The following is a 16663-nucleotide window of genomic DNA, read 5'->3' as shown; positions in this document are numbered from 1 at the left end:
ACCATTGAAATATTTTCTATAATTCAAGACTTACGGTCATTTAAAAACAGCCCTGCACATCATAATGGCGGCTACAGTTTTGATGATAAAGGTCTAAAAAAATTATGTAGAACGTCCGGTGGGTCGGACTGAAAATTTTAATGGGCCGTATTTTTCCCAAGTCTGGCCTGGATGAAGGTGTGTACTTGAATCACTTAGGCAACAATGGAACTGTGTCCACCCCGTGTATCCCAATCAAATCTCTCATCTCTTAATCAACCTTTTGAACAACGGAGTAGCCCGCACAAGACATTCCACTTTTGATACATTTTTACTTCGGCCTTGCCTCAGTTTTCTACTGAGGCAATGTAGCTACATTGATTTGAAACGATATAAACGTGTATCAGTTCACTCAGTACACATGATTGAATTATACAAGAAGGCAAAGGGTTTCAGTTGAAAGGTGTACATAGTTTTCATTTTGCAACGTCTTACACTTTAACATAAAACCAATATTAACAATAACATTGCTTGCAATAGAGAATAACATCTCAGTATTTAACATGGAAAGCCCAGATTCCCTCTGATGGTGTTCTCAACTTTTCCCACACTGAAAAATCTGGGGATGCCGGGGGCCATTTTGCTACATATCATTTTCTAATTAAATAAAATATACAGTCGTGGTCAAAAGTGTACATACACTTGTAAAGAACATAATGTCGTGGCTGTCTTGAGTTTCCAATCTTTTCTACAACTCTCATTTTTGTGTGATAGAGTGATTGGAGTACATACTTGTTGGTCACAAAACAACATTCATGAAGTTTGCTTCTTTTATGAATTTATTTTGGGTTTACTGAAAATGTGAGCAAATGTGCTGGGTCAAAAGTATACATACAGCAGTGACGTGCGGTGAGGTTGATGGCTGGTGAGGCACTGACTTCATCACAGTCAGATTTACAAACATATGAACCCTAAAGAGTATTTTATTCACCATTTGATTGGCAGCAGTTAACGGGTTGTGTTTAAAAGCTCATACCAGCATTCTTCCCTGCTTGGCACTCAGCATCAAGGGTTGGAATTGGGGGTTAAATCACCAAAAATTATTCCCGGGCGCGGCGCCGCTCCTGCCCACTGCTCCCCTCGCCTCCCAGGGGGTGAAGAAGAGGATGGGTCAAATGCAGAGGACAAATTTCACCACACCCAGTGTGTGTGTGACAATCATTGGTACTTTAACTTAACTTTACACATACAAACTGTAGCACACAAAAAAGCACATTTAATTTAAAAAACCTTATTATGGTTTTACCTTTACTTATAAGTGCGGGAACAGTGGTGTTCGTGTTGGAGGAGTTGTGAATGAATGAAATATGAAATCCGTGCTGCAGTCTGCAGGTGTACCTAATGTTGTGTACCTGCAGTCGTTCACGGCTCCTCCGGCACGAGCAATGTTGTTTTTGCACTTTTTGGCTTCTTGTTAAGTGACTTTTTTTGGGTGGATTCGGTCTTGCACGTGGAGGGTTTGGGTGTGGGCTTTGGTTGGTGTGGCGCTCCCGTCGGGGGGTGCACTCTGTGCGGGGGTGCATTAACCGGCACCAGGAGGCGGGATTACTGCGAGCCTCACACAGTGCGTCTTTGCAGCAGTTTTATGATTGCTCAGCACAAGAAATACGTTACACACATACAGTTGTTGACAAAATACACTGTACATTATATACCTCAGCTAACTAAACTATGGAAATGTATAATATAATTCATATAGCAATACGGTCTCACTGCACAGCAGGCCAGCAGTTAGCCGAGTCATTGCGCAATCCATGTTGAGGCACAACTGAGTGACGTGCCTCAACTGGCTGCTGATCACCGCACCGTCTCTTCTTAGTATTTGAACAGCAAATGTGAAAATTCAGCGATTTTGAATAAAAATAATCGAAAACTGGTGAAGTTAAATGGAAAATAACTTAATAGTATAATCACTGAATACATATAACAATTTAATTAATTTGTTTTCTTTTTACATTTTTTTTCTATCCATGATGGCAGGTGAGGCCCCGCCTCACCTGCCTCTAGTGACCACACGTCACTGACATACAGCAATGTTAATATTTGCTTACATGTCCCTTGGCAAGTTTTACTGCAATAAGGCGCTTTCGGTAGCCATCCACAAGCTTCTGCTTGGATTTTTGACCACTCCTCTTGACAAAATTGGTGCAGTTCAGCTAAATTTGTTGGTTTTCTGACATGGACTTGTTTCTTCAGCATTGTCCACACGTTTAAGTCAGGACTTGGGAAGGCCATTCTAAAACTTTCATTCTAGCCTGATTTAGCTATTCCTTTACCACTTTTGACACCCAACTGCGCCCAAGACCCAACCTCCTTTTTCATTGTCCCATTTACTCTCTGTAAAGCACCAGTTCCATTAGCAGCAAAACAGGCCCAGATCATAATACTACCACCACTATGCTTGACGGGAGGAATGGTGTTCTTGGGATTAAAGGCCTCACCTTTTCTCCTCCAAACATATTGCTTGGTATTGTGGCCAACCAGCTCAATTTTTGTTTCATCTGACCACAGAACTTTCCTCCAAAAGGTCTTATCTTTGTCCATGTGATGTCAGATGAAACAAAAATTGAGCTGTTTGGCCACAATACCCAGCAATATATAAACAAATAAGAGTTGTAGAAATGATTGGAAACTCAATACAGCCATGACATCATGTTCTTTACAAGTGTATGTCAAATTTTGACCACTACTGTATATAGATTATTCAAAGGAAAAAAAGCCTGCATGTCAGTCTTTGTTATTGTTAGGGGCGCATGATAAATATCGGACAGATAATTATCGTGCCGACATGAGGAATTATGACGTAACACAGATGAATCTGAAAAAATAGCCGTTTAAACCCCCCCCCCTAAAAAACGCTCCAATGAGGCGAGATTGTACTCATTGGCTGGGCCGATAAAACGATATCAATATATATCGCGATAGACACATAATTGATATCAATATTAAAAGCGTTCGATAAAACATTCAATATATATTTATATTTTTTTGGTCGGAAGAAAAAACAGAAATTGTGAAGCAAGGGCATAAAGTCTCTCGTGCTCTGGGATCAAGAAACAGCAGGAAAACAAAATAATAATATTTACAGATAAATCAGTTAAATAAAGAAAAAATAAATAATAATAAATTAATAATAATAATAATCAGAAAAAAAAAAAAAGAATATAAACAGATAGTAAATAATTTTTAAAAAACTACAGAAATATATATATATAAATAAATATATATATATAAACAAATACAAATAAGGCAACAAGAGAAGTATCCTACACTTCTCTTTTGTAAAGTAAATCTGAACAGCCGACATATATGATTTGCCTGACAAGCTGGACAGGACAAAAAAAAAAAAAAAAATTCTCGAATTAGTGATTGTACTGTCAAAAAAAAAAAAAAAAAAGATTACTCCCTATATGTGTGTGTGTGTGTGTGTGTGTGTGTGTGTGTGTGTGTGTGTGAGTGCGTGTGTGTGTGTGTGTGTGTATATATATATATATGCTTAGGCGGTCCATCGTAGTCGAAGATGACGTAGCTTCCATTTTGTTGCTCTGGTCGGTGGCTATCGTTGCTGGCGACGATGCCACTCCATATGACTATGAAGTCCGATCCTGGAACCTGGAATCTTTTATCACCTTTCCTCTTGTAGATGGTGACGATGTTGCTGTCTTTCCATTCTTGAGGCAGGACCTCCCTGTGCCAGATGGCAAGTATGAAGTGAAACAGCTTCCGCTTCAGTAGATAGCCTCCCTTCTTTAGGATCTCAGCCGGAATTCCGTCAGGGCCAGGGCTCTTGTTGTTTTTGAGGCTCCTGATTGCAGTAAGAACCTCACTGAACATGGGAGGGTCATCAAGGAAGGGAGAAAGCGGGAGATCTGGGAGTGCATTGAGCACTAATGGATCAGAGGGGTTTATTTTATTGAGCAGTGAGTCGAAGTGCTCAGCCCAACGCTCAAGAATTTGTTGTTTATCCTTGAATAACACGTGTCCGTCTGCGGATCTTACTGGAGCGATGCTTCGCTTTTGTGTGCCATAGATGGATTTTGCAGCAGCGTAGAATGCGTAGGCATTATTAGCATCTGCATATCCCTGGATCTCCTGGGCTTTTTTGAGCCACCCTCATTTTCCATGAGCCGCAGTTGTTTCTGTGTCTCAGCTCTGGTTGTTTTATAATGGTGGAGGAGTGATGGAGAGTGAGGGTTGGAGAGCAGGGCAGCATGGGCTTTGCGCTTGGCGTCCAGCAGCTCCTGTATTTCTACCGAGCTGTTGTCGAACCAGTCTTGATGGTGCTTCTGAGTAAAGCCGATGGTTTCAGAGGCAGCTTGATGTAATGTTGACCTCAGTTTTGCCCACTCACTGTCCATGTCACAGGTGGTGCCGTAGTCCTCCAAGGTGGAAAGCCCCGTAGCCAGCTTGCTGCGGTAGTGAGATGTACACTCTGGAGAATCCAGGGCCCTGCAGTTCAGTCGCTTTCTTGGCTGCTGTTTCTTGTGTGGGGGTCGGATTTTCATCCTCAGCTTGGATCTGATCAGCCGGTGGTCAGTCCAGCATTCAGCCCCACGTAAGGCCCTGGTTATGCAGACGTCTTGTCGATCTTGTTGCCGTGTAATTATATAGTCCAGCAGGTGCCAATGTTTGGACCGTGGGTGCATCCAAGATGTTATGTATTTCTTTTTTAACTGAAAAATTGTGTTAGTGATGAGAAGTTGGTGCTCAGAGCACAGAGAGAGGAGTCGAATGCCGTTGTTGTTTATTTTCCCAGATCCATGAAGCCCGATTATTTTAGTCCAGAGCTGGGCATCTGTGCCAACTCGGGCATTGAAGTCACCCATGAGGACAAGCTTATCGGACTTAGGGACTCTGGATAGGGCAGCCGCAAGAGACTCGTAGAAGGCATCTTTGATGTTACTATCAGCATCTAAGGTAGGGGCATACGCACTGAGTAGCGTAGCAAACCGGCCTTTCACCAGGGGGATACGCCAGGTCATGAGCCGCTCACTGATGCCTTGGGGGGATTCTGGGATGTTATTGAGTAGTTTGCTTTTTACAGCAAAACCAACTCCATGGAGCCTACGTTCGCCTTCCGGGAGACCCTTCCAGAAGGTATAGCCTTCACCGACTTCTGTCAGGGAGTCTTCACCCGACAACCGAGTTTCACTGAGTGCTGCGATGTCGACATTGTATCTCTTGAGCTCATGTGCAATGAGCGCCGTCCGTCTATGAGGTCTCTCCGTCCCATCCTGCGTGTCGAGGAGGGTGCGGACATTCCAGGTAGCCAGGTGTATAGTCATATACTTTCCTTTGTTATGTTTTCGACCGCAGTAGGGGATGCCTTGGTGGCTGCGGTTTGCCACCCAGGTGTGAGGAACAAACAATTTTTGGGTCACCTTTTCTAGACCCTTCCCCAATTTGGGGTGAGCAGTGCGGACCCTAAATAGGGCTGCTCAGTCACATGGGCAGCTGCCGAAGGAAGATCATGTTCCTGATCCCAATCTTCACAACGACCATCACACATCTTGTGGAAATAGTCGTGGCATCTCCCTTCTCTCAGTGGCCGGCAAGGTACTTGCAAAGATTATGCTTTCTCGCCTTACATTTCTAACAGAGGGCATCCTCCCAGAGACACAGTGTGGTTTCAGAAAGAACCGAAGTACACTAGACATGATCTTCGCTGCCCGTCAAATCCAGGAGAAATGCAGGGAACAAAACAAGGACCTCTACATTACCTTTATTGACCTCACCAAGGCCTTTGACACAGTTGACCGTGATTTGCTCTGGAGCATCCTCAAGAAATTTGGTGTCCCCCCCAAGTTTCTCAACATACTAAAACAGTTTCATGATGGTATGCAGGCCTGTGTACTTGTAGGCAGTGAGCAGTCCTCCTCTTTCCCCGTGAAAGTAGGGGTGAAGCAGGGGTGTGTACTGGCCCCAGCGATCTTCAATCTTTTCCTGGCAGCAGCCACACTCCTATTCCGGCAGTCCATCACGAAGGATAGTGGTGTCTCCATCGAGTTTCGCCTGGATGGGAGCCTATTCAACATCCGGCGCCTACAGGCAAAGACGAAGATGGCAGGCACCAACATCCAGGAGCTGCAATATGCAGACGACTGCGCACTCCTCGCTCACACTCCTGATGCCATGCAGCATGCACTAGACACCATGTCATCAGTCTACCGCTCACTAGGTCTGGTGATCAACATTCAGAAAACAGAGGTTCTCATCCAGGAGAGGTCCCCATCCCCTACACCCCCTGTCTTTACCATCAGCGGCACACCCCTCAAGCTCGTTGAGCAGTTTTGCTACCTCGGCAGTATTCTGACCCCAACATGCCAGATTGATGATGACATCCAGGCTCGTATCAACTCAGCCTCCTCTGCCTTTGGAAGACTGCGCTCCCGGGTGTTTGAAAACAATCACCTTCGAATATCAACGAAAGTGTCAGTCTACAGGGCGGTGTGTGTTTCAACTCTGCTGTATGGGTCAGAAGCCTGGACAATATACCGCAGACACATCCGCTGCCTTGATGCATTTAACATCAGATGTCTCCAACGCATTCTTGGCATCACATGGCAGGACCGAGTTCCTCATACGGACATCTTGCAGCGCACTGAGTCCATAAGCATAGAGGCCACCCTGGCAAAGCGACAACTCCGGTGGGTTGGTCACACCATCCGGATGCCAGGACACCGATTGCCTCGTCAGATGCTTTATGGTCAGCTCCTTTCAGCCAGCAGAAAGCCCGGAGGACAAAAGCTGAGGTACAAAGACCAACTGAAAGGGATATTGAAGAGGTCCAACATCAAACCCCACGAACTTGAGACAGCTGCAGCCAATCGATCGCTGTGGCGTTTGCTGTGCCATGACGGGGTCATGTATCTGGAGGAGTGTCGGAACCAACACCGGAGGGATCAGCGGAGGCGAAGACACCACCCTGCAGTTCCAGAACCATCCCAGCCCCCTGATCCAGGCCTGACATGTCCCCACTGTGGCAGGACGTGTGGTTCCAGGATCGGACTTCATAGTCATATGGAGTGGCATCGTCGCCAGCAACGATAGCCACCGACCAGAGCAACAAAATGGAAGCGACGTCATCTTCGACTACGATGGACCGCCTAAGCATACCGTATTTACGCACCATAAGGCGCCCTGGGTTATAAGCCGCGCCTTCAATGAACGGCATATTTCAAAACTTTGTCTACCCATAAGCCGCCCCGTGTTGTAAGCCGCATCTAACTGCGCTAAAGGAATGTCAAAAAAACAGTCATGGAATCGTATATCAACATGGACGGAGCTGCTGAAAAAAGCCACCCGGCCTCTTCGCGTAAACTTAAACTTACCTTAACCACTCGCTCATCTTTTCTTCATCCATCCCTTCGAGTTAGCTTTTATGATGACGCCGGCTAGAAAGGTCTCTTTTGTCAAGGTCTTCCTTTTGAATATCACCATGGGTGGAAGTTTCTGGCCATTAGCATGGCAAGCTAGAACCACAGTGAAGGATGACTTCTCCTTCCCTGTGGTGCGAATATTCACCGTACGTGCTCCCGTTGTATCCACAGTGCGGTTCACAGGAATATCAGTTGCTGTGAAATAGTAATCCGTGTGCGGATGGAGAGATTGCGTCTTTTCATGAACCGGATCCCTGTCACTTGGTAGGAGCCATTTTGTGGTCTTTACAGATGTAAACACACAAAGGAAATGAAACGTACGGTATATCCGCGCGCTTTTTCTTCTTCTACGCGGGCGGGTGGTTGCTTACAGTAGAAGAAGAAGCGCTTCCTGTTCTATGGGGGCGAGTGCTTACCTTGGCGGTTGCTTGCGTAGAAGAAGAAGCGCTTCCTGTTCTACCGGGAAAAAAGATGGCGGCTGTTTACCGAAGTTGCGAGACCGAAACTTTATGAAAATGAATCTTAATATTTATCCATATATAAAGCGCACCGGGTTATAAGGCGCACTGTCAGCTTTTGAGAAAATTTGTGGTTTTTAGGTGCGCCTTATAGTGCGGAAAATACGGTATATATATATATATATACACACACACACACACACACACACACACACACACACACACACACACACACACACACACACACACACACACACACACACGCACTCACACACACACACACTCACACATATAGGGAGTAATCCTTTTTTATTTTTTGTATTTTTTTAATTTTTTTTTAGACAGTACAATCACTAATTCGAGAATTTTTTTTTTTTTTTTTTTTTGTCCTGTCCAGCTTCTCAGGCAAATCATATATGTCGGCTGTTCAGATTTACTTTACAAAAGAGAAGTGTAGGATACTTCTCTTGTTGCCTTATTTGTATTTGACTTTATTAAATGTATTTATATTATCATTTGGTGCAGCCGGGCCAGAGCAGGAGGGGATAGAAAGAGAAAAAAATAAGACAGAGGGGGAAATTGTGGGGACAAGAGGGGATTAGACAGAGAGACAAAAACAACAACAGCAAACACAACAACAACAACAACAACAATAGAGCAACATCAGCAAATACGACATGTACAAATATGATGGTAAAAGTAATAGCTAATAAGTAGTTAGCGAAAATAAAAAATACAGAAATGACAATGAGCATTATTACACTGCAGATGGAGCAATACAAATACCAATAGAAATAGCGCTATTGATAATGAACAATACCAATACTTTACCTTTATTATCAACAATACATTTGTTCAAATGCAACAGTACATTTGAGAAATTAAAATCACGCTTATGGGGCGTGACATAATTTACCCAGTTTTCCCAGTGTGAAGTAAATTTCTTCCATTTTATAATTAATAAAATCAGTTATCTTCTCCATTTTATATATGTCCATTGCGATGTCCATCCTTTGCTTCAAAGTTGGGCTCTCCTGGGATATCCATTTCCTAGTAATGTTTTTTTTTACAGGCCACTAGTAGGATATTCATAAAGTGTTTATCTTTTTTCAGCCAATCCTGAGGTACATGTCCGGAAAAACAGAGTCTTACTTTCAAGGGGTATTTCACATTTGAAAATATCCTGTAGAGCAGGGGTCACCAACCTTTTTAAAACCAAGAGCTACTTCTTGGGTACTGATTAATGCGAAGGGCTACCAGTTTGATACACACTTAAATAAATTGCCAGAAATAGCCAATTTGCTCAATTTACCTTTAACTCTATGTTATTATTAATAATTAATGATATTTATCTTTGTGGAAACACTGATCATCTTAATGATTTCTCACAATAAATATATATAGAAACAGATAAATATCAATATGCAACACTTTATTTTTATATTTTCTCTAAGTGCACATTTTTCAAATTGAACGTTTTCAAATAATCACTTCTAAAACAGTCTTGTGAAATCACAATATCCCATTTTAACTAGCTAGCCACTAACATTTTTTAATAAATCATGAATTACTTTGCACTATGTTTGTACAAATAATAACTTATGTAAAATACAAAAGTAAACTCTCAAAATTTTTACTAAATATTGTCACACTTTGAACTGGACACCAAATCTGTTATCTGTTTCTTTGTCAGTTAGTGAAGACCAAGTCTTTAAAATATTTTCTTGGATTTTCAAATTCTATTTGAGTTTTGTCTCTCTTAGAATTAAAAATGTCGAGCAAAGCGAGACCAGCTTGCTAGTAAATAAATACAATTTAAAAAATAGAGGCAGCTCACTGGTAAGTGCTGCTATTTGAACAGCAGCGGGCTACTCATCTGGTCCTTACGGGCGACCTGGTGCCCGTGGGCACCGCGTTGGTGACCCCTGCTGTAGAGCTTGGTGTGTCTCCTTCCAATAATCCTTTATGGCGGAGCAGTCCCAGAAAACATGGCAGTGGTTTGCATTTTAAGTTTCCACAATTTCTCCAACAGGCAAGGGAGTTATCATAGTGACACTTCTGAGGAGGTGTAACAAAAAAAATCTGATCAAACTTTTCCAGCCAAACTCCCTCCACTTGGATGAGCTGGTACAAGTCCATTGATATTTCCATATTATTGTCCCATTCTTCCTCAGATATAGTCATCCCTCCTTCTTTCTCCCATTTAGTTTTTAATATCCATTCATCCATTTTCTACCGCTTATTCCCTTTTGGGGTCGCGGGGGGCGCTGGAGCCTATCTCAGCTACAATCGGGCGGAAGGCGGGGTACACCCTGGACAAGTCGTCACCTCATCGCAGGGCCAACACAGATAGACAGACAACATTCACACTCACATCCACACACTAGGGCCAATTTAGTGTTGCCAATCAACCTATCCCCAGGTGCATGTCTTTGGAGGTGGGAGGAAGCCGGAGTACCCGGAGGGAACCCACGCAGTCACGGGGAGAACATGCAAACTTCACACAGAAAGATCCCGAGCCCGGGATTGAACCCAAGACTACTCAGGACCTTCGTATTGTGAGGCAGATGCACTAACCCCTCTGCCACCGTGAAGCCCTAGTTTTTAATATATGAAGTTGAATATGACTTCATATTCAACAGACAAGCATGAAACAATTCTATCAGTAGTTTTCTGAATTGTAGGCTTTTGTAAACAATTAAATCAAACATATGCTGGTCTTTGTGACATTTTTCACCTCTTCCTTGTTTTAGATGAAGCCACATGAAAAAGTGTTTTTCAGCGATCCCGTGACATACATTCAATCACGGCTTAACAGCATAACCAAGGTTTGTTTTCCTTCGACGGCTGTCTTTTTTTGAATGAAGTCTGCCATACCAAATGGTATTTGACGGTGTCAGTAAGTCCTGGATCAATAACCAACAGTCGAAGTCTGAAAAAAAAAAAAAAAATATGCCACTTCCTCAGATTGCAAATTTTCAGCGGACACAATCGGAGAGAGCCACGGCGTACTACAAGCACAAGTCAATGGAACTGGAAAATCGCCTTAAAGAAGTCACACAAGAGAGTTACAGGTGATTTTAGTTCTTCAAAAGAAGACACCATCCGTGATTATGACACCACTCTTCCCGAAGGCAACTGGCCGAGATGAAAATGGAGAACGGCAATTTAAAAATGCAAAACATGGAGCTGAGAAGAGAGATGGAGGAGTTGAAAAAACCTCTGTCGCAGAGGAGGGTAAGTGTTCCAAGACTCAATAAAAGATGTCACATTGTTGAGTCTTCACCCTGGGTGCTCTCCATAGGTTTCTCCGGGACAATTTCACACAAATGGGTGAGAACAATTCTTCCAAAAAAATACTTTTATTAAGGATGTGCGACGAAATCAAATGTTGTCTCTTCCACAGTGTTCAACGGGTGTCTCTCCCTGTGGCCATCACTCCTCCAGGTAATATTATTACATTTGTTATATGTTATATTGCCACTGTTACTCCCTCCGAGGTCTTAATCAAGGCTCAAGTTGTTCGGTTTTCTCTCACAGACATTTATTTCAGCCACGCCTTCTTCTCGTTAACAACGATGCCAAAATAATGCCGTCAGAACTAATAAATAAGCGGTGGAGATGGAGATGTTAATATTTGCTTACATGTCCCTTGGCAAGTTTCACTGCAATAAGGCGCTTTTGGTAGCCATCCACAAGCTTCTGCTTGAATTTTTGACCACTCCTCTTGACAAAATTGGTGCAGTTCAGCTAAATGTGTTGGTTGTCTGACATGCACTTGTTTCTTCAGCATTGTCCAGGCCATTCTAAAACCTTAAGTCTAGCCTGATTTAGCCATTCCTTCTGACATCACATGGACAAAGATAAGACCTTCTGGAGGAAAGTTCTGTGGTCAGATGAAACAAAAATGGAGCTGTTTGGCCACAATACCCAGCAATATGTTTGGAGGAGAAAAGGTGAGGCCTTTAATCCCAGGAACACCATTCCTACCGTCAAGCATGGTGGTGGTAGTATTATGCTCTGGGCCTGTTTTGCTGCCAATGGAACTGCTGCTTTACAGAGAGTAAATGGGACAATGAAAAAGTTAAAGTTAAAGTACCAATGATGATTGTCACACATACACTAGGTTTGGTGAAATTTGTCCTTTGCATTTGACCTATCCCCTTGTATTTTTGGTGATTTAACCCCCAATTCCAACCCTTGATGCTGAGTGCCAAGCAGGGAGGTAATGGGTCCCATTTTTATAGTCTTTGGTATGACTCGGCCGGGGTTTGAACTCACAACCTACTGATCTCAGGGCGGACACTCTAACCACTAGGCCACTGAGTAGGTGGGATTACCTCCAAATTCTTCAGGACAAGCTAAAATCATCAGCCCAGAGGTTGGGTCTTGGGCACAGTTGGGTGTTCCAACAGGACAATGACCCCAAACACACGTCAAAAGTGGTAAAGGAATGGCTAAATCAGGCTAGAATGAAGGTTTTAGAATGGCCTTCCCAAAGTCCTGACTTAAACGTGTGGACAATGCTGAAGAAACAAGTCCATGTCAGAAAACCAACACATTTAGCTGAACTGCACCAATTTTGTCAAGAGAGGTGGTCAAAAATTCAAGCAGAAGCTTGTGGATGGCTACCAAAAGCGCCTTATTGCAGTGAAACTTGCCAAGGGACATGTAAGCAAATATTAACATTGCTGTATGTATACTTTTGACCAAGTCACATTTTCAGTAGACCCATAATAAATTCATAAAAGAAGCAAACTTCATGAATGTTTTTTGTGACCAACAAGTATGTGCTCCAATCACTCTGTCACAAAAAAATAAGAGTTGTAGAAATGATTGGAAACTCAACACAGCCATGACATTATGTTCTTTACAAATGTATGCAAACTTTTGACCACGACTGTATGTGTAATTATTTTACAAACATTGATACTGATCTTTAATCATTGTGTCTCTCACCAGTTAACACAGATTTCAGAAGTGGGAGGTATGTTCTCGTGGACTTTCTCCACATGCTACAAAAAGGCTGCGCAGCATCTTGTAATTTAACATTTTGTCTGGGTTTCAGTCAATCCGGTTCAGCACAGTCCCGAGAGTGGATCAGAGACAGAGGCGTTGGTCTTTCTGCTCGCAGTGTAAGTTTTTGGATGATTGTGGATGGTTTTCAATACATTTATAACTGTACTCAAGTTTATTCAAGCCTATTTGGTTAATACTTTTAAAACATGGTTATTTTCAATTTTCAATAGTGGTTGCTTGCACTTTTAGTTAGTTGGTTCATTGTGAACTACTGTTAGTTAGCAAATTAATACAGGGTTGAATAATTTAATGGCAACTGCACATTAAATCATACTTGCCAACCCTCCCGGATTTTCCGGGAGACTCCCGAAATTCAGCGCCTCTCCCGAAAACCTCCCGGGACAAATTTTCTCCCGAAAATCTCCCGAAATTCAGGCGGACTCAGGTCCTCCACAATATAAAAAAGCGTACCTGCCCAATCACGTTATAACTATAGAATGATGGAGGGCAGGTTCTTGGTTTCTTATATGGGTTTATTGTTAGGCAGTTTCATTAACGTCCTCCCAGCGTGGCAACAACACACAACAGCAGTCACTTTTTTGTATACCGTAAAGCAGTTCGTCTGCCGTAAACAGCAATGTTGTGACACTCTTAAACAGGACAATTCTGCCATCTAGTGCATTTGATGAAAGCACTTTTGTGCGTGCCACACATCAATGCATCATCAGAGAGGGTGTTCAGCATGGTTCGAAAAATAGTGACAAAGAATAGAACAAGGATGGACAATTCAACCCTTAACTCAAGAATGAGTAGATTAAGTTAAGTTAAAGTACCAATGATTGTCACACACACACTAGGTGTGGTGACATTTGTCCTCTGCATTTGACCCATCCCCTTATTCACCCCCTGGGAGGTGAGGGGAGATGAGTGTTATGTGTGTGTATATGTGTAAATAAATGAACACTGAAATTCAAGTATTTATTTTATATATATATATATATATATATATATATATATATATAGCTAGAATTCACTGAACGTCAAGTATTTCCGACCACGCCCACCTCCCGAAATCGGAGGTCTCAAGGTTGGCAAGTATGCATTAAATTAGTATTTTTGCATAAGAAGGAGTTGTGGTCATGCTATATAAATAGAAAGTGAAGATATTATCTTCCTCCCCACCACATTTCATTGAATAAAACCAGGCCAAAAGTCTGTGTTACATACATCGAGTAATAGTTATTTAGGGGGTGGTGCATAAATGTCACTCCTAATTATTCCAACTTTTTTTTTTTAATTAAGAGATATAACTACATTTTGGGGGAAATAAGTACAAAAATTATTTAGTTACCGTATTTGTGTTTTTTCTCAGACCCCACAAACAGCACCTTCTCGTTTTAGCCTCAGCTCTCTGCTCCAACATGGACACAGTAAGTAAAATATATATATACACACACATGTACAGTATATTTATCATTTATATATATTTATAATACATACAGGACAGACAAGTTTGGACACACTTTCTCTTCATTCAATGCGTTTTCTTTATTTTCATGACTATTTATATTAGCACAAAAAAGGTGAAATAACTGTTTTATATTCTAGTTTCTTCAAAATAGCCACCCTTTGCTCTGATTACTGCTTTGCACACGCTTGGCATTCTCTCGATGAGCTTCAAGCACACCAGTAAAGTGAAAACCATTTCAGGTGACTACCTCTTGAAGCTCATCGAGAGAATGCCAAGAGTGTGCGAAAAAGTAATCAAAGGGTGGCTATTTTGAAGGAACTAGAACAGGGGTGCCCACACTTTTCAGCAGGCGAGCTACTTTTTAAATGACCGAGTCGAAGGGATCTACCTCATTCATATATATAATTTATATTTATTTATTTATGAAAGAGACGTTTTTGTTAACAAGTTAAAAGGTGTTTAATGATAATACAAGCATGTTTAACACATATAGATTCCTTTCTTTCATGAAGACAAGAATATGAGTTGATGCATTACCCGATTCTGATGACTTGCATTGATTGGAATCAGACAGTAGTGATGACAACGTCCACATTTTTTAATGGAGGAGAAAAAAAGTCCTCCTTTCTGTCCAATACCACATGAAAGTGTTTGCTTTTTGTCATCTTATTTGTCCAGCTTCCATACTCCTTTTTTTACACTTTACAAGAAATACATTGACGGCAAACTCCGTGGCTTGCGGGCTTGTGCACGCCAGCTTTCTGAGACTCTTATTTTGTTAGCGCAGGCAGGATAGAGCAGCGCTTTTATTGTGAAGACAGGAACTATGTGGTCAGTCTTTAGGCTTTTGACAGGAGGTATGGTTGAAATAAAAACTGTTTCTCGCATTCCTGACGGTCTTTTTTTCTCTTCACACTGAGCTCGCAGCAGCCAGCGTCATCTCACAAGACCCTCGGGTGCCGTGAATGTCAATCAAATGGCGAAAGTGACGTCATAGTGAAGATTTCTGATCGCTCATTTTTAGGATTATTTTTTCAATGCCTAGTTGGCGATCGACTGACACACCCTGCGCGATCGACGTAATGGGCACCCCTGAACTAGAATATAAAACATGTTTTCAGTTATTTCACCTTTTTTTGTTAAGTAAATGTGTTCATTCATAGTTTTGATGCTTTCATTGACAATCTACAATGTAAATAGTCATGAAAATAAAGAAAACACATTGAATGAGGTGTGTCCAAACTTTTGCCCTGTACTGTACATATACATATATATATATATACATATACACACACACACACACACATATATATATATACATACACACACACATATACATATATACACACACACAGATACTGTATAATATTCCCTTTTCTTTTCTTTACAGGGACACCAAGATCTCTCAGCCCGCCTTCAAGGTGAGAAATGTAACCTTAGTGAAACTGGCTTTAATTCTGAAGACACATCAAATGTCAGTGACAGTGTTTTGTTTTTTAAAAGGCGGCAATGAAGTATTTGTGAGCTACTAAAGGGAACGAGGGTATGCATGTGTTTCACTTCACTTGTTTTCTGTTGAGTTATTCATCAGTCATACAATACCACTGCTCTTCGGTCTCATCATGGTGTTCCTTTTCATTCGGTAAGAGACATACAAACAATGCGCTGCCAGGACCAAATCGACATTGCAGAATTTACTTTATCACTTAAAAGTCATTGTTATATAACAAATATTTTTTGTTCCATACACATGAGACTGAAAAACTAAACCAGTACAGATATTTGGACCTCTATTTCATTATTTCTATGAATTGGACTCGTGTTTGAATCCCTTTGTACTATTTTCTTACTCACCTTTAAACTAAACTTGTTTTTGGATTACGTGACATCTTACTCAAACGGTATCTGGACCGGCTCCTCGTCAGTTATTTAAAATGCACAAAGGCCTTATAGCAGTGGTTCTTAACCTGGGTTCGATCGAACCCTAGGGGTTCGGTGAGTCGGCCTCAGGGGTTCGGCAGAGCCTCCGCCGCGGAGGTCAAGACACACCCAACTCGTCGTGTAAATAAAACGTCATTTCCATGAGATTATGTTCTAATATAAGTGTTTTGGCCCACTTACACTGACTATAACATATTGTTTTTCATGAGCTGTGTACTTGTATTATATGTCTGGGTGGGGGGTCCTACTTTGGAAACAATGTTTACCCCTTTTAGATATCGTATTTAATTCCCACTAAAACATTCACATGTTGCACAATGAGATGTAAACATGGGATCATGTGTACATTCATGTCA

The 16663-nt window shown here is 41.8% G+C and overlaps 1 protein-coding gene across 1 annotated transcript in view; it reads left to right on the top strand.

The window, feature by feature from the left end:
- The window catches only part of LOC133581730 (E3 ubiquitin-protein ligase RNF212B-like), a 54584-nt gene that overhangs the window by 9671 nt on the left and 28250 nt on the right, over positions 1-16663 (top strand). The window contains 8 exon segments of the mRNA XM_072912825.1: positions 10630-10704; positions 10844-11113; positions 11181-11209; positions 11283-11323; positions 12839-12863; positions 12945-13011; positions 14268-14325; positions 15757-15787. Coding sequence (XP_072768926.1) covers positions 10630-10704; positions 10844-11113; positions 11181-11209; positions 11283-11323; positions 12839-12863; positions 12945-13011; positions 14268-14325; positions 15757-15787 — 596 coding nt within the window.

This window comes from Nerophis lumbriciformis, linkage group LG03, assembly GCF_033978685.3.
Source record: "Nerophis lumbriciformis linkage group LG03, RoL_Nlum_v2.1, whole genome shotgun sequence".
NCBI lineage: Eukaryota > Metazoa > Chordata > Actinopteri > Syngnathiformes > Syngnathidae > Nerophis > Nerophis lumbriciformis.
Note: the sequence above shows the minus strand (reverse complement) of the source record. Positions and strands in the feature narration are given on the sequence as shown.